At 38.9% G+C, this 18680-nt stretch overlaps 1 protein-coding gene across 1 annotated transcript; it reads left to right on the forward strand.

Moving 5' to 3' along the window:
• The first annotated feature begins 8707 nt into the window (after positions 1–8707).
• LOC119723837 (lysosome-associated membrane glycoprotein 1-like) lies at positions 8708–16969 on the forward strand. The gene is made up of 6 exons (XM_038194717.1): positions 8708–8860; positions 9455–9764; positions 9878–9965; positions 12613–12823; positions 13840–14019; positions 15444–16969. The coding sequence occupies exons 1-6, from the start codon at positions 8815–8817 to the stop codon at positions 15617–15619; spliced, it is 1011 nt and encodes a 336-aa protein (XP_038050645.1). The 5' UTR covers positions 8708–8814; the 3' UTR covers positions 15620–16969.
• The last annotated feature ends 1711 nt before the right edge of the window (positions 16970–18680 follow it).

An 18680-nucleotide genomic window follows, 5' to 3' on the forward strand; every position in this document is an offset into this window, starting at 1 on the left:
TATTTAGCCCAGAAAACAGAAACGGGGACAAAATGAGGTGTCCGTAAATTGGGCTAAAAAGTAGGTGAAGGTTTGCGAAACGTGGGAGACTTGAACAAGTTCAAGAAAATTCCCAATTAAAGTAAGTGTAAGTAATTAAAGTGTAAGTAAAATCACCAAAATAAACTTTTCTAAAAATACAAAATAAAATATACCCAAATATGGGGACAAATATATTACACGACAGGTATTAACGATTTATGCAAATTGGGCGTATTTCCACTACTTGGATTTTTAAATTTTTTTAGTACGTCATTCTACGGACATTATGGAAAGGCCTATGCACTGTGGGGAAAAATTCTGTTGCACTTTGTGTCAGGTCAGACCTGATTTTGCCTGGACAAATTAGGAACTCGAATGAGCTATTATCTTGATACCAATCAATGGCTGGAATAGTATGTTTCACTTGTAAATAGGAGAACATGGGCGAAAATTTGAATTTCTTTGAAATTACTTTGTTTGCCATGTAGATAATAGTCGTCTTTAGGTAATGCTATGCATAAAACCATGTATCTCCTTGAGAATATAACATTAAAAGGGCAGCGGCATTTTATTTTTCTTTAACTCTAAGATATCGTACATCCAGGAAATGAATTAGATATCCTTCATTTAAATGTAGGCGCAGCATCGCCTTGACAATTGTATTTTCCTGAGTCTCAATGCGAACACATTCAGTAGCGGATCTGGCGGGGGGGGGGGGGGGTCGCACCGCTGACTTATGTTATGAAACTAGTAAAAGTGGGCCAAAATAATATATGGAATGGTAAAGATCCTAATTTTATTCTCGGATAAAATGCCAGAGAGAGCATCGTCGATCTCAAAATATTTCCCGGCCCCCTAGCAAGCACGCCTTTACGCCCCCCCCTTTCCTGAAAGCTAGATCCGCCCTTGACATTTTATTCTGACTTTAGGTTAAGTTGTTAAGGTCCATATAATACCATAAAGCTGTGATAATACCGGGCTCGTAGCCAGTGGGAGAGTTGGAAATTTGACATGTGTTCATTTTGTAACTGCATGGTTAGTTGTTAAACTTGTCAAAGTAAAATAATACATGTCTATATATATTGTGTTCTAATTGAAATTCTAGTAAGTCTTAATGTGTCATTTTATTTGATATACAATATCTAAACAAATCTAGACTTTCTTTAAAACTGAAGAAAGTGTAGCAAGAAAGGAGTCATTCGTGACGTCAGGGTGGCTTCTGGCCAACCATGCCCTGTACTTTAAATCAAGGAAACACACAGATGAGGCTTTTGTACTTAAAACTCGAATTAATCTTTTTAATGTTCGTTTACTCAGTATTTACAATGCTTTAAATTGCGCAGTAGTTAACATATTTTCCTCGCCGAATAAAGACAACATCATTTTTGCAAGTGAAATTAAAGCTGTAATGTTTAATTTTTTTCATTTGAGTGTGTTTTCCGAGGATAAATGAAATGAATTGATAAATAAAAATAAAGCATTGACAATGGCAATAACGAGTGTCCGGTCAGGACTATGTTCGAAAACCTGAACATTTTTAAATGCTGCATTTTAGCCGAAGGAACTACTCCATATCATCCCCAACAAATAAACAAATACGATAAACTAACAATACACACAATCACTCATGATATATAGATATCGTGACTGGAACTAATTTTTTTTCGGACAATTTGTACAATTGAGAGGTGTACCCCTTTCCTTGGTTCTTGTGTATTCATACAGGAGACTGTTTACATTAGCAGCAGTGGTAACTCTCACATGCACCTTTCGTCAAGTTCATTTCTTGACACTTCGGCAGGAGGAATTAACAATAAGCTACGAGCGGGTGGAGGGCTTGAGTAATATCACCCGACTACAGGAAGAAAGCAATCATTGGAGGTTGTTGATTAAAGATATAATTATGTTAAAGACGTATACCCTGATGTGCACTTACAACACAAATTATTTTTACGTAATTTTAATTTTTATGTTTTGTTTAACTGGGAAAAGAATAAGATTCCGATTTTGGGCGTCTGCAACCCTCTAAATTGGCGGTTCGTTTTGTGCACAATCCGCCCTGCGAGATCCAAATTATTGTCTGGCAGCCAATAATCAAACTTTTGTAAAGAACTTGTGATTCAACAACTAAACATCGCTGAAAAAGTAGCAACTGAAGAAAAAAATGTCGATGGAAACTCGACAACAGCAGGACGGAGAACGCATCTTTAAATACCGCAAAGACACGTCCAATAATTATGGGACGTTGGTGTCCAGAGTGCTGATTGTGGACTACATACCTACTATATGAACAGACAACATTTCAAATATGAATCACACTAGCAACGGCATGGTCAACCAAAATCTTTAGCTAATAGCAGGGAGCCATTTCAGATCAACAGACATGAGATGAGGAAGAGGATGTGGCTGGAGTGCACTGCACTCAGTTTGAATTTAAGGGTCATTTGCAAGATCACAAAGTTCAAAATGTGACGAAATCCTGGAAAAGTAATTCTTAAAGGACAAAGTTCTACGTGTTAGCTCCCCAAATCGGAAACATTTCCTTACCTAAACATTTCAGATTACTAGAAACGATATCGAATGACAACATCATCAAATTATTGAGCATCATCAAAACGAACTTACTTTTTTCAATACAACGCCGATCGCGCCAGATGAGACGAATTTACCCAAATTAGGAAGAATTAGAATGGTACAAATTTGAATTATACTGCACCTTAAATTAAATCCATTGGTGGTTTTTGAAATTGAAATTCAGAATTGAGCTCGACGATATACGGAGACGAAATTAATGAATCGTTTGAGGGAGTTTATGTTATGTTAGTGTTAAAGTATCTTGGAAAAGCTATACAGGCCTCAAAGGCGCAGTCACACATCCAAGACCAAGACCAAGATCCCGCCAAGACCATGAGATTTTGAAATGTCTTGAAAATCGTACCAAAATACCTATAGGCGCCAAATTCAAAATTCGTCTTCTGAGCTCCAGTCTGCAGACCATGATCAGAATGTGCTACGATGTCGTCCCGAATACTATGACTCTGAAACGACCTCAAACCGAATATAACGACTTCGCTACAGCTTGGATCCGTTCAATTGATTTTTTTCACGACTGAGTCCCGATCTCGTCACAAAAGAACGAGAACCGATGCCGAAACGACAGAGTGACGTAATCTTCGGAATTTCACGTCGTGATTGTCGTATCAAAGTCGGCTAAAAAATGTGGCGACCATGTACGACCTGTGCCGATCTCGTACAAACTATTGCAATTTCGTTACGACTTCGTTACAACACAACCGTTTGAATACAGAAAGAGAACAGACTCTGATCCGTTTTGGATTTTTTTTGCTGAGCATCACGATATGTTTCAATTGTTGAAACTAATCGAGGCTGCACTGCCGACCATGCACGATTTGAACAGCGCCCCCATCGTAAGTATGGTACAAGCCCCCCCCCCCCAACCTATTGATTTTTTTGAGGCCAAGTGTCCGGAGAAAAAAACCTGTCTACATTTCAGATTTTTTTGCCGATGAAAAAAAAACCCTCCCCTGCGAAAAATCCAGGATCCGCTCCTGGTCGTCGAGTCTTGCGTCTCCCATTTTGTTAGATGTGTATTAAATTAATAGCAAAGATGTCTTCAAACCTCCTTGTGTGTGTAAAAAGGCACAATTTCATCGGAAAAAATATGACTGTGGCGAACCCCAGACGATGCGCCACATGATCAATGACTGCCCACTCTCTCGCCTTACTGGTGGCATCGCAGTCCTTCACGTCACTCGGCCGAGGACCAAGCGAGACACTGGCTAATACTAGGGTCACACATTCCCGAATTATTGCCACGAATACCCCGATCTCTCCCGGATAAAAATTCTTGATGGCATCGGGAGAAATTAGCCCCGATTCGCTGTTTGTTAGAATAACTTAAAAATGAAACAGAAATAATCAAGATCTACAGGTACGAATTGGAAGCCGAATCAGATCGAACCAAGCGGAATGATTGCGATTTAGTGCAGAATAAAACCGAATTGTAGCGATTTTGCCAATAATAACTTACGAATAACTCAAGAATCATGACCCAGAATTATGCATAGTGTATTCGTAAGTTATTCTTATCATATTCGTACATTTCTTGATAATTGGAAGCCGAATCAGATCGAACCAAGCGGAATGATTGCGATTTAGTGCAGAATAAAACCGAATTGTAGCGATTTTGCCAATAATAACTTACGAATAACTCAAGAATCATGACCCAGAATTATGCATAGTGTATTCGTAAGTTATTCTTATCATATTCGTACATTTCTTGATACATTCATAATGATTCGGCATAATTATCAGGACTGTTTAACACCAAAAATCACTCTGCGAAACTTGTAAGGATGCTGTAAGAACATCCAGGAAACTGTAAGAATATCCAGAATAAGTTATAGTCCAGCGGATATGTGACAAAATTGTGCACTTTTGCATAAAAGCGTGAAACTTGGCACAGATGTTTATATTCATGCGAGAAAATGTTTTAGATATGGAGCCATCGCAAATTTACCCTTTTAGGGGCGTGGCATCCATTTAAAAAAAGGGGGGGCGGGACTTGTCATGCCCGCAGTAAAAATGTTTTTTCCCACTTGTTACAAAAGCAGGAAACTTCACAAAGACATAATTATATAGATTATTAGTGTTTTCCAGATTCGGAGCCACCACAAAAGTACCTTTTTAGGGGCGTGGCAGCCATTAAAAGAAAAGGGGGGGGTAATATTATGCCCACTTTGGAAAACATTGTGCCCATATTTCATGAAAGAATAAAACGTCCCACAGACGTTTATATTCATGAGAAAAAAAATTCCAGATGTGGAGCCATCTCGAATACACCCTTTTAGGGGCGTGGCAACCATATAGGAAAAAAAGGGGGGCGGGTTTTTTATTATGCCCACCCTGGAAATATTGTTCCCACATTCATAGAGAAATGGAACTTTCCACAGACATTGACATTCGTGAGAAAAACAATTCCAGATGTGGAGCCATCGCGACCACACCCTTTTAGGGGCGTGGCAGCCATATTGAAAAAAAGGGGGGCGGGGTTCTCATTATGCCCAACATGGGAAAAAATGTGCCAACATCTCATAAACGAATAAAGCTAATTCCCACAGATATTAAAATTCAAGAGAAAAAAAAAGTCACACATGAAGCCATCGTAAACACACCCTTTTAGGGGCGTGGCAGCCATAGTAAAATAGGGGGGGATAGTCATGATGCCCCTATAAAAGAAAGTTCTTATGTAGAGCCACAGCAAACTCATCCTTTTAGAGGTGTGAGGGGCCTATTCACTGTGCCCACAATTGCAATTTTTATATTTTGTTGTTGATTTCTTATAATGTTGATTGGCCCATAACCTATATTATTTGGTAATACAATGACTTACCCCAAAGAGCATGAGTAAGTACCGGTAGGCTAACCCGTGTTATATTGTTCAATGTGTGTACTTGCACCTATATTATCATGCACATCTAAATTCCAGAGTGATTTCATAATTACAAATACGCAGCACACAATGGCAGCCCTAAACTCTAACATTTAACATTAAAGGGCCATGGAAATCCTTTTTTTTACGGGGGGGAGGAGTATAAAATCCCCCTACCCCCTACCCGTTGCGCCCCATTGACAGCAGATTGGGTAACAACACGATGTTCTCGCCTCACAAAGTGGTGGACACGTCTACTATGACTTCACATTCAATGAATCTGTGTACCCCCACCACACAACACCTCTGTTCTCTTAAAAATGGTATATCAAGCTCTTATGAGTGTTTTTTCTTTACCCCGACCAAATCCATTAAAAAAAATTATACGTTATACAGGTGCGACACTGCATATGCCTTTTGGTTTGTCAGAAAAAAAGGCAGGGGAAACAATGTATTTGAAGAAGTAACACTAGTCTTTCCAGGACTAACTGAGGTACCCCAGTTTATACCCCTAATTCAGATATTGATGCAGTTGAAAGGTTATCAATAATTCTACAGACGAAAGAACCAGTAACTGGGTTAATATAGATGAGGCAAGAATGCATAGTGTAAGAAAACAAAGGGTTTGTCAACAGTAAATTCCAACTATAAAGGCGGCCCTACTCCAACACATTAAACAGCTATCTGAGGTGGATTTTATTATATGAAACGCGGTCAAAATTTTCCACGTTGTGCATATTGAGTACCCCCCCCCTTTTAGAAATGGATGCCGCACCTCTAAAAGGGTAGGTTTGTGATGGCCTCACATTAAAAAAACAACATTTTTATGAATATATTGTCCGAGTGGAATTTAATCCATTTATGAAAGGAAGGCACAAAGTTCTTTTATAGGGGCATCATGACTACACCCCCCCATTTTATTATAGCTGCCACGCCCCTAAAAGGGTGTGTTTGCGATTGCTCCACGTATGATTTTTATATCGTGAGTATTAATGTCTGTGGAAATTAGCTTCATTCGTTTATGAGATGTGGGCACATTTTTCCCATGTTGGGCATAATGAGAACCCCGCCCCCCTTTTTTTCAATATGGCTGCCACGCCCCTAAAAGGGTGTGGTCGCGATGGCTCCACATCTGGAATTGTTTTTCTCACGAATGTCAATGTCTGTGGAAAGTTCCATTTCTCTATGAATGTGGGAACAATATTTCCAGGGTGGGCATAATGAAAACCCCGCCCCCCCTTTATTTCCTTATATGGTTGCCACGCCCCTAAAAGGGTGTGTTCGAGATGGCTCCACATCTGGAATTTGTTTTCTCATGAATGTCAATGTTTGTGGAAAGTTCCATTTCTCTCTGAGTGTGGGAAAAATATTTCCAGGGTGGGCATAATGAAAACCCCGCCCCCTTTTTTTTCCTATATGGTTGCCACGCCCCTAAAAGGGTGTATTCGAGATGGCTCCACATCTGGAATTTTTTTCTCATGAATATAAACGTCTGTGGGACGTTTTATTCGTTCATGAAATATGGGCACAATGTTTTCCAAAGTGGGCATAATATTACCCCCCCCCTTTTCTTTTAATGGCTGCCACGCCCCTAAAAAGGTATTTTTGTGGTGGCTCCGAATCTGGAAAACACTAATAATCTATATAATTATGTCTTTGTGAAGTTTCCTGCTTTTGTAACAAGTGGGAAAACCATTTTTACTGCGGGCATGACAAGTCCCGCCCCCTTTTTTTTAAATGGTGCCACGCCCCTAAAAGGGTAAATTTGCGATGGCTCCACATCTAAAACATTTTCTCGCATGAATATAAACATCTGTGCCAAGTTTCACGCTTTTATGCAAAAGTGCACAATTCATCGATATTTTGTCACATATCCGCTGGACTATTATGAATACAACAAGAACAAACCAAGAATTATTGAAATTGGTTCCCGAAAAACCCCGACAATTTTGAACATGTCCAATATTGTCGGGTGCTTCCCGATCTTTAACGATCTTTCACCGAACTAACGGAATCATCCCGAGGCAGCCATTCCCCGATTTACTCAAGAATTGCTATTCGCGGCGGTTCGGCTTAAAAATCGGGAATGTGTGAACCTAGCATTACGGACAATGCAACGAGATCGCCATAGCACACGACATAATCATCGGGAAATTGACTCCCAAAATACCGCCAGGAAACAAAGGAAACAAATTGGATCGTGTTTTAGAGAAATAAATTATGTTTTGGCGGCTGTACTGATAATTAAAGTGCACTACGTTTAATTCCAAGCGGTCGTGTGCTAACTCTACTGCTGCATCTCATGTACGTACGTTGGGTGACCTTCCGTTGTTTATTAACTTATTATGGTGGGTAAAGTTCCAAATGGTATGTAGAGAATACGGTGCTAAAATTAATCCATTTTGAACTTTTTGGTGAAATTGGTAGCTGTACACAAATACGTAACAACCAGTGGCACAACCTTCCGTGAGGACCGGTCGGGGTTTAGGCCCTATTTGCCAATTAGACCACAAAGCTGTGGCTACACTTATGTCTCGTTTTGTTGGGTTGGGTCGCGTAGTAGGGGCAGTGACAATTTAAAGATTATGCATTATTTTATACCTAATTTGATGGAACTATCCATTAAATAGCTGTTGTTATCATGTGGATACACCTACTTTTTTTTTTTTTTTTTTAATAATAAGTTCCTATAAGTTCCTATCCTCAATTCATCGATGATGTTGCACGTGTGTGTCCTCGATTTACATCTAAACCTACTCAAGTGCATTGTGTAAACATCCTTTTGGTATGTTGACCCCCCCCCCCCCATTTTGTTTTATTTCATATCACAATTCGCCAATCATGATGTTTTCATGTCTACAAATATAGAAGGGAAGAGTTTCAAAGATACTTATGGTGCACGCAAAATAAGTTCATTATGTTTGTAGGCCTACATGTAGGAAGCCTAGGCCTACATAGTTCATATAAAATTCATACACATGTATTTCCATTATGAACACTACAATGAGTCAGATGGTTACCCATATTCTCCCTTTCCGAATTCATCTTCACGCCACCTCCATGAAACAAACTGGCCGTCGTTTATAAAAAAAAAAAAAAAAAAACCATTATGAACAGCCAACTGCATGACTGCAAAAAGCAACAGGCATGCACTTGTCGAATTGTCAATAACACAACGGTGGAAAGTCCAAAATCCATAGATAACTAGATCAATATACACAATCAAAACGGGCGTAATCCTCATGTGACTAGCTGATGAAATCCAGATTGCTGTAGCTTAAGCACAAAAACACCATTTTGCTGTTCGTGTTTGTAAAGTGCTAACAAGAACGTGTTTCATCATGGCCAAGTTACTTCTCTGCGTTCTTCTGCTTGCTTGTAGTCCTTGTAAGTTTCAAGTGTGAAACATAAACTGTCTTGGGGTAATTGGCTAAATATTTGGAACAGACTCTGAACATTTACCACCCTGTCTTTCGATTGTAATTTTCATTTGTTTTATCTACGTGTCACTATATATTTGGGTATATCAATATCGTCATGTTATCGCCGTCGCTTCAATATTGTCATAAATTATTGCATTTCGATGCAATTTTAGGATCACTGTGAGTTTTCTTTTCGATTTCAGTTCCCTATTTACAGATAGTGCTACGTCTAAATGGAACATTTAAAGAATGACAGATGAATAATTTTTGTCCCATATTATCTTTTTTTTCTACAGGAAAAGTTTTACTCTGTCTATCAAAATGTGCTACCCGCGACACAAGTTGTAACATGAGCAACTGATTTTACTTAGACAAAAAAAATCAACTGTACAGAAAACATGATGTTGTCCTTCAAAGTTAGGTTTTGTGTCTTCGTTTTAATCATTTGACACACTCAAACATGCCAAGTCTCTTATTAATGATGCGCACACATCACCAAAAGTTTAATAAAGAGACTTGTAAAAAGTAGAGATGTTGTTCCAAACTAAATTTCTTGTAGGTTTTAGACCTGGAATGTCAGCTACTACCGATGCACCTACCGATGCAACAAGTGAAGCATCAACTGCCCAAACAACTGGACAAGTATCTACTAAAGCTGGAGGGACAACAGTTAAGTCCACAGCTACCTCTGGTTCCACCGCATTTATTACAACACCCGCTACAGACGAAATGACAAATGCGACCATGGAACAGACAACGATGACAACGGAGATAACAACGGATAACACTACAACTGATAACACTACAAATGAACCGACCACAATGGCAATCACGACCCCTCCAGTTACAACATTGCCTCCTCCTGGAAAGTACGTATCAAAACGCAAGGTTATCATCACAATGTTGCAATTTTGATATCACAATTATTTGAAACTTCACATCTCACATTTGTCTCAATTATACTTTTCTCACAACGTTACAGATATGTAGTGAACGGTTCTGATGGAACATGCATCTTGATGCAGTTTTATCTCCAAGTCATGATTACTTACAAGAAAACAGATGGAGAGGTAGGTTATTTGATTACCGTTTCATAGTGATTTGGAAATATCTCTCGACGATCACTCCCACGATCATCGACCATCGATCGTGCACGACCATCTCAACAACAATCACCTGTTTTCGAACACGTGTTAAAAATATATCTACATCGCTGTGATCACAATCTCAGTTTTTATTCTCGCATCAGAACGGTTTGAACTCGTGCCCATCACTCTGAACAACAAAGCGTTTTTAAACGTTTAATCAGACGGACGAGGAAAGGCCACGATTTCCAAGCGTCCCTTTGCAAAACAAAATCCGTATAGTAGCAGCAATTATTGCATCGTTATATCGGAGGTGCGCCGGGCTCGGCGAACACGAGCATACCAATGACCAGAGAATTAGACTCCAGAACTGAGCCAAATCACTTGTCTAGACCCTTATTTAAAAAGGCGAGAAGAGGCATGTTTTAGTATAAGTTGGTAACATGGCTAATTTACCTAATCAGGGGTGCTGAGTCCGAATTGATGGATACAATGTGATTCATAAGATTAAAGGGTATTATCATCAAATCATAAATGGTCTATGTTCTGAGGACCAATCGAAAATATACGCATGCTGCCTCATGTATATTGCTAAAAACTGGAATGATTAATGCTAAGCAGGGTTTTGAGATTAAAGGTGTAATTTTATTTTTTAGAGTAAATGAGCAGTTATCATCTAACCAGAACAATACATGTAAATTGATTTATTTTCACAAGCATATTTTTTTATAGCAAATCATACCACAGATTGGAAGATGAGTCCTTATGTTTGTTACGAAGTTCAGATTAAAGGGGTGTTTGAGATTAAAGAGGCATTACTTCCTTACGTAAATAATTTGATTTTAACACTTAAAAACAGTGTAACAGTATTCAGGTTTGGCAATATTTAAGTATTTATCAGAAAATTTGATGGGACTGTTAAAGATACACTTTCGTTTGGAGATCCCCCCAAACCCCAAAGGTACTGTATTTTCAGATCCAAAAAGGCTCCGATTTCTTTTATGCGCGCGCGTCGCCGTAGCCATGCGCGTCGACAAAATAAAAAAAGGGTTTTTTTTCAATGTAAGATGATGTCTCAAAACTGGTTTGAATAGAATCCTGCTACTGCACAATTTTAACATGTTTTAGATGGGGTTACGATCGAGTATAAGCTTTATGCGGCCTCTCTGGGCCAGGCGCGGTTCTACGGGGGGGGGGGGGGGGCTAGGGGGGCTGTAGCCCCCCCAAAATTTTGTCTAGCCCCCCAAAAATAAATTCCTTAAAAAAAAAAAAATTGCATTAGCAAAAAGAAGGATTGTGATGTACATGCGAACAGTCTCCCCCTAAAGAAGAAATAGCCGTCGACAAGGGTGCATTAGTTAATATAGTGTGAATGATTTAGGATTGTATTGGCGCTCCCCATTGAAAATATGGCAACTCGTCGTCGCACCACTTTTGGGGCAAGCTCCATACCCGAAACCGGGGTGTTTTTGGCCTTACTCATAGGGAACAGACTTCCCCCGCATTTTCAATAGTTTGAGTGACTGAAAAGCCACCTAATATCTCACATAGAGAATACTAAAAATACTCGTCTGTTTAAAATGAAATCATCGAATTTTTTTTCAACCAAACTGTCAACATAATCCTGGTGCTTCATAACATGCATATCACGTATAGTGGCAATTCACTGTGATATCATATCCCATGCTCCCGCGCTCATAAATCGAGCTGGAGAGCTAGTCGTCATTCCAGTCATATAATTAAGTGGGCCCCGAATCCCACGCCGTAATTTTTTGACCCACTTTTTGGGGGACCAAAAGGGGTTTTTTTTGGTCCTAAAGAAATTGTGTTCTGGATCCGCTCTTGGCGTACATAGTGATCATTGTGCGTTTGATGCCATTCTCTGATAAGAAATGATTATGTCACTTGAAATCCGACGTTTATGAACACTATATCACAGAATAATGTACATATGCCCCGTAGCAAAGCTGGCTTTGTACGTATTTTGTGCAAGGCGGACATTATTATACTAGCATAAAACATTTGGGTGTCGGAGCAGGAGGGGGGGGGGGGGTTCGCATTTTTTTCAGGAATTTTTATGGAAAAAAACTTTGGCAGAGCTGAGTGGGGTTTTGACCCTCAACCCCCCCCCCCCCCGGATCCGCGCCTGCATTTTCGGTTTTATATGTACATGTTCATGTATTGTCCTTCAGTGGGACATAAACTAAGCTAAACCTAAAGTTTTTCGCGCCCTGTTTATGTTAACAGTTTGGTTGAAAAGTCGATGGTTATATTATCTTGCCGCCTTCATTACGCAAACAGCCAGGCCTTTTAAAACATTATCTCCATGAATGCAAGACATACATTTTCTGTGACAAAGACCACAGTTGTATATGGCTAGTAAATAATATGGAACGCTACATTTTGGCGATTTACGGACGAAAATTCAACTTGACATTTCCACCATGCATGAGTCCCACGCCAATGCAAGGAGTCCAGGGTGGACATGGTTCAGTGTGCTTAGGACCACCCTCGGCCGGATAGAAACAAATAAATTCGCCGATTCTGGAGGATTGTCATAGAAATAGTTGCAGCACGTAGTACATATTCCCTTTAATACACGAAATATTATGATGCATTTTTTTCCACATAGGTAGCTACAACATCTGTCGTTTTCCCGGATACCTCTGTTCCTACGGGAAATTGTACCGATAACAGCCGGTATTTCTCCCTGGCATACCCGGCGCACGATGACTGGCACCTCAGGTTGGACTTCAACGTCGAGGAGAAGATGTACGAGATGACTTCCCTCACTCTCCAGTGGAAATATGAGGAGCCTTTTTTCTCTGATACTGATCAAATGGGTAAGATGCAGCTATAGGTATACTGATATCCTTTACCAGAGTTGTAGTACTCGGAACTATTACTCGAATGTCAAAGTACTCGTACTCGAAATGACGGTACTCGATCGTGCTCGGGCAGCATAGTTCTCGTACTCGACATGTCGAAATTGTACTCGAACATCAAAGTACTTGTACTCGAGCAGTACTCGAAAAAGAAAAAAAAGGTATAGCTTGACTTACCACAGCCTTGTTTTATCGATGCTTTCAGTTTGAAATGGTTGATTGGCTTGCGGAGAAATCGAAGTTTCCTGATTTTCCTCTGTGCACGTCCCGACGCGGTATTTTTATTTGCAGCACATTATCATCAATGGATCATGATTATTCATTAGAAAATAACAATTATGCACAATGAACCATTTGCCGTATGGCCGTATTCGGAAAAAGAAGTTGTCGTACTCGTACTCGAACGTAAAAGTACTCGTAGTCCTACTCGTACTCGGTAACCTAAGTACACGGCAGAACTCGGTACTCGGAAAAAGTACTCGACTAAAACACTGGCATTTCCCTTCACGGATTCACGCAAAATAAGAAAAGACGGAGTGAGTGGGGTGGGGGGGGGGGGGGGGGGGGGTGGGGGGAGGAGAGAACTCCTCGACAAATATGGTTCAGTGCCCCCCCCCCCCCCCCCCCCCCCCCCCCCCCCCACTTTTCGAATTTCCGAGGGCCGGCCGAGGTCGGTCAGCTTCTAATGACAAATAGTGCGTCACAGTAAAATTGCTTCTAAAACTACACTGAAAAAAACCCCTCGGTGCTTAGCAAATAAATGCAATTGAACATTGATGTTTAGGACTTGAATACACAATGTTTAGCTTCTAAACATGTTTACAAAGTGATATAGCAATAATTGCTAAGCACAGTTTTTTGGAGTGTACATTTATCCTCGGACTTTAAATTTAGGCGATTTTTTTTGTTGTTTTCAAGATTTGTCTAAAGTCTATTTGTTAGTCATAGTCTTCGCACTTGTTTTCTCCTTGAAGGTGACACGGACGACATCAAATTCGATGACCCTAAGAGCCTGAACGTTCGAGCCGATACTGGCATGACCTTTGAGTGTAAAATACGGAAACTACAAGCAGAGTCAGTTAATATAACGCTGGAAGAGATCAAGTTTCAGCCATATGCTCAGCAGTCAGATGACAAGGGCGACTTTGGTAAATGTAAGTCGTCGTGGGGTGGGCGTCCCCATCTTTGTACGTTCTTGTTGGTTTTGGCAATTCAAATGTTTTAGACGGCCAGTTATTAAATTGGTTATTAAACGCTTTTATCAAAGATCATAGACTTTACAGTGCTATAGGTTTTCCCGGACAATTTCGGAAAATGTGCACATGAATTTGTAAAAGAAGCATTCTTTTTCGTGCGAAATAGAATGAACGTTCCAAATCCCTGTTTCTATTTAACAAATGATAATTCTATTTCCATGAAGGTGCATTCAGTCGTAAAAAAAATCAGCGTACAGTTTCCCGAATGTGCACTGGATTTGGTGTATTGACATTTCATTTTAGCGCGAAATCAAAGGTATATCCGCAATCCTGTATTCCATTTAATTTATCATCAATCTATTTCGCTAAATGTGCAGCCGATTTCTTGCGCAGCGTTATTTAACGTATGCCTGGTCAAGCATTGGAATTCATTAATGTGTTCACAAAAGTAACATGAGGAATGTTTGATTGAATGATTGAATATTCATGATGATTGAACTAAACTAGGTGGTGTATCTTTTGAAACATACAATACAATAAATCCCACATAAAAGCCTAAGCTGAAGACAATCGTTCTTTTTTTTTGCTCAGCATTTGCCACAAACGCATCATATAACTAAGCAATCGAACTGATAAAATGAGAAAGAACTTTAAGAAATACAGGAAGATATTAAAATACAATTAAGACAAAGAACCAACAAGAAAAGTATCCAGATCCCATGTAACATGACACGTGATGTTTCCCTTTACCGTCCCAATAATAGCATACAAGACTGTTTTGATTGATTTTATTTTGGTAAGATTTATATCTTTCTAACATTTCATTTGTCTATTTCAAATAGGCCTTTATGTACATAACAACAAACACATTAATGATCAATTAGGCCTACAATACAATCAAAGCTGTATCATGATTTATACAGGCTGTATAATCTATTTAGATTGAATGCAGACTTTGCGAATTTAAATTATGACAAATGAAAAAGAATGTACAATTCAGCCCCTGTCACAATAACAAATCGATTTTCTGCGAATTGGATTGCACATTTGTAATAATCAGCAACGCATCCGTCGAACCGGAAGCCTAATTACGTATTTGTAATCCTTTAAATTAAACGTTATGTACATTCATTTATTTGAATGATGCAAAATGAAATCGAATGCTAGTTATTGCCAAAATGAAACCCGGATAAACGTCGTTCTCAAAATCAGGGCCAAATTGAATTTATGTTTTACAAATTCAAATGCACATTTTCCAACATTGTCCGGGAAAACCTATATTATCTTTAGCGCATTGGATTATTATCACCATTTTCCCCCAAAAACTTTCTGGAATGATATCAAACAAGGATTTTAACATAACGTGCTTCTTTTTTTGACAGCGGAACTCTGTGATGAAGATAAACCAACTAAAAAACCACAAGGCCCAGCAGATGACACCGGCATGATAGTGGGAATTGTCCTCGGATCTGTTGCTGGTGTTATTCTTATCATTGGAGGACTGTACTTTTTTATGAGGCACAGGCGCCAGCGTGAATCATACAAAAGTCTGGATTAAAACCTACAACTGGGAGGCTCTGACAGTATCCTAAGTCAGAATTTGTTTTTTTTCGAAAACAGGAGAAAAGCTATTGGTAGCTTTATCTTGAAAAATTAATTCTCAGACATTTCTTTTTAAAAACTTAAAAGTCGGTAAATCACATACCCGGTAACCTTTGGGAGTTGGGGGTTGGGTGAAGAGGTGGGATAGAGTGCTACTTGGCATGACAACAAACGGATCCATAAGGTCACTGACTAAGTCGAAATGGACTAAATCCGGCCCATTGCGATGACCAGAATGCAAGAAATTACTTCCAGTTAAATAGTCAATCTGATTCAATTGTTAATGCGTGCGCTCGGGGACCATCTTAACTTGGTTCGATTTGTCTTGTAAATATAGTGAACTATGTACCTCTCACCGCACTTTTCAAGTTGTGTTTCCAAATCAATACTAAAAATTATCAGAAATATAAATAATACACAGCAGTCGAATAAAATTCAATCCAAACGGCTTGATATTCAAGCATTTATTTCTTTCTCTTTCGCGAAAAGATATCACATGCATGAAAGGCTGGTTATGTTGCACTTAGTCGATAACGGGTACTAGCCAATCGATGAGATTATTGAGCAACGATCATGCAAACATGATTTCGATAAATAGTAGATTGAACTATTCAAGGTGTCATATATTACAGCTGCATTGTTTGTGATTTATACGATACATTGTTTTGCTATGTTTCTATCAATTTTACTTTTAGCAAATATAAACTTGGGACTATATATGTGAAGAAAAAAACCAAGACGGGAAAATCCACTCTTTGTCTTGATTTAACCCATGTCGGTATCCATAGGCCATTATACAATTATCAACACGGTTTAAGGAAAGCAGTGGAAGGTATAACAACGTGGGACAACAACTTGTGCTTCTTAGACGTGTTGGAACCGATTTAATGAAGTGCATTTGTCCAAAAATATATATGACGTGATGCAATCCAATAAATCACACCTATACAGATATATCAAATTCGTAATTATATAAATATGATCACATTCTAATAAATTATCATTACTCGTCATAAACGTATTAAAAAAAAGTTACAAGTGGCAATTTATTTTAACACTATGTCATTGCCAGTGGCATGCCCTCCGCTTAGAATTTGGGCAAGGCAGATTTAGCTGTTTTATTGTTAACAATACAAGTGCCCATTCTAAGTAGGACCCCAGTTACGCCGCTGGTTGTTGCATATCGTTGCTGTAAATTCAAAGGCGATTGTGGATTATTATGGCACATAATCCTATATATTCTTCCTATTAGCATAACAGCTGTTAATTTGCTATCATGAGATAAAATAGCCACCAAAAAAATCTGTTTCAATGTGTGACGATGTATTATTTATTTGATACCTGTTCGGCTAGGATTTCTACGGAAGAGTTAAAGGGACATAATACAAGTTAAAGAAAAGATTAAGTCATGCATAATTATGACTTTTATCTCATCATTATTTTAAAGTCATATTTATGACTTATATCTTATAATAATGATTTAATATTAAGTCATAATTTTGAGATATCCTAAGTCATAATTACGACTTATTCTCAGACTGATATAATATACAAGTTAGTAGTTACAAAACACAAACAAGTTTTGTAATTATGCCACAGCTCTTCTTTATTCAACACAACATTGCATTTGCCAGAAACCATAGGCAAACTGGCAAATAAAAACAATGTAGTGGGGTACACCAGACCCTCTGGGTTGATCAGACCCAGCCATGAATAGGTCCCACCGGACCCACTACATATAGGTCACACCATACCTTGATAATTAGGGCATACTAGACCCTGGTACATAGGGCACCAGACCCTGTCAAAATAAGGGCACACCAGACCCTGACAGAATTAGGGCACACCAGACCCCGATACATAGGGCATACCAGACCCTGATACATGGGGCATACCAGACCCTGATACATGGGGCATACCAGACCCTGATACATGGGGCATACCAGACCCTGATACATGGGGCATACCAGACCCTGATACATGGGCATACCAGACCCTGATACATGGGGCATACCAGACCCTGATACATGGGGCATACCAGACCCTGATACATGGGGCATACCAGACCCTGATACATGGGGCATACCAGACCCTGATTATAATTCTAAGATATGTCATAATTATTACTTAATACTAATTCGTTATTATAAGATATAAGTTGTAATTATGACTTAATAATAAGTCATTATTATATATGTCATAAATATTATTTAATAATTAGTCATAAATATGAGCTATAAGTCATAAGTATGATTTAACAATTACTAAATCGTAATAATGATTTAATACTAAGTCATTATTATAAGATATAAGTCATAACTATAACTTGATAATAAGTCTTAATTATGAGGTATATAAGTCATAATTATGATTTAACAATTTGTGTTTAGTTTATATTATGTTCCTTTAACGCTTCCGTAGATTTCGGTCCAGATTGCTCTATCGGTTGGTCAATCTGTCGTTCGATTCGTCAGTCCGTTGTTTTACCAGGCAGTTGTGATTATATCTGTGTATGACTTTGGGACATAAAGGAAACGTTCATTGGCGTATCATCATCAGTTCTAAATTGGAAATGCAACCATAATCCACGAACACAATGCAGCTGAGTTGATTTGCGCATTTTGTTATGTCAATACTGTCAGGTCAGTCAAAGTCCATGATTCTGCTAAAAGGTATACATGAATACAGAAGCCAGGTAATTAACAATGCCTATATCTTATGATTGTTGGACAGAAATACCGACCATCGCTTGCTGCTTCACAGACTTACAAATTTCGACCTGAACAAATTCATGTCTTTAAACAGTGATCATACCCACACCGTCGAGTCATGGACACTCGGAAAACTGCTATAATGATAAAGGTTATCATCCTTGTTCTGCTCGGAGCAATTGGTAAGTAATGTCCAATGTCCAAGCAACACTTAATAATCCACAGATAAATATAGTGTGAAAACTGTTCACATTGATCCTTGGTTCCTACTCAATAAACAGATATAATAAGATAACTATTAGTTAA

Source organism: Patiria miniata, unplaced genomic scaffold (assembly GCF_015706575.1).
Source record: "Patiria miniata isolate m_02_andy unplaced genomic scaffold, ASM1570657v1 HiC_scaffold_17, whole genome shotgun sequence".
Taxonomy (NCBI): domain Eukaryota; kingdom Metazoa; phylum Echinodermata; class Asteroidea; order Valvatida; family Asterinidae; genus Patiria; species Patiria miniata.

Coding starts and splice junctions, on each gene's coding strand:
- LOC119723837 (XM_038194717.1), top strand. CDS start 8,815: ATGGCCAAGTTACTTCTCTGCGTTCTTCTGCTTGCTTGTAGTCCTT. Junction 9,966..12,612: donor ACAAGAAAACAGATGGAGAG/GTAGGTTATTTG, acceptor TTTTCCACATAG/GTAGCTACAACATCTGTCGT. Junction 14,020..15,443: donor CAAGGGCGACTTTGGTAAAT/GTAAGTCGTCGT, acceptor TTTTTTTGACAG/CGGAACTCTGTGATGAAGAT.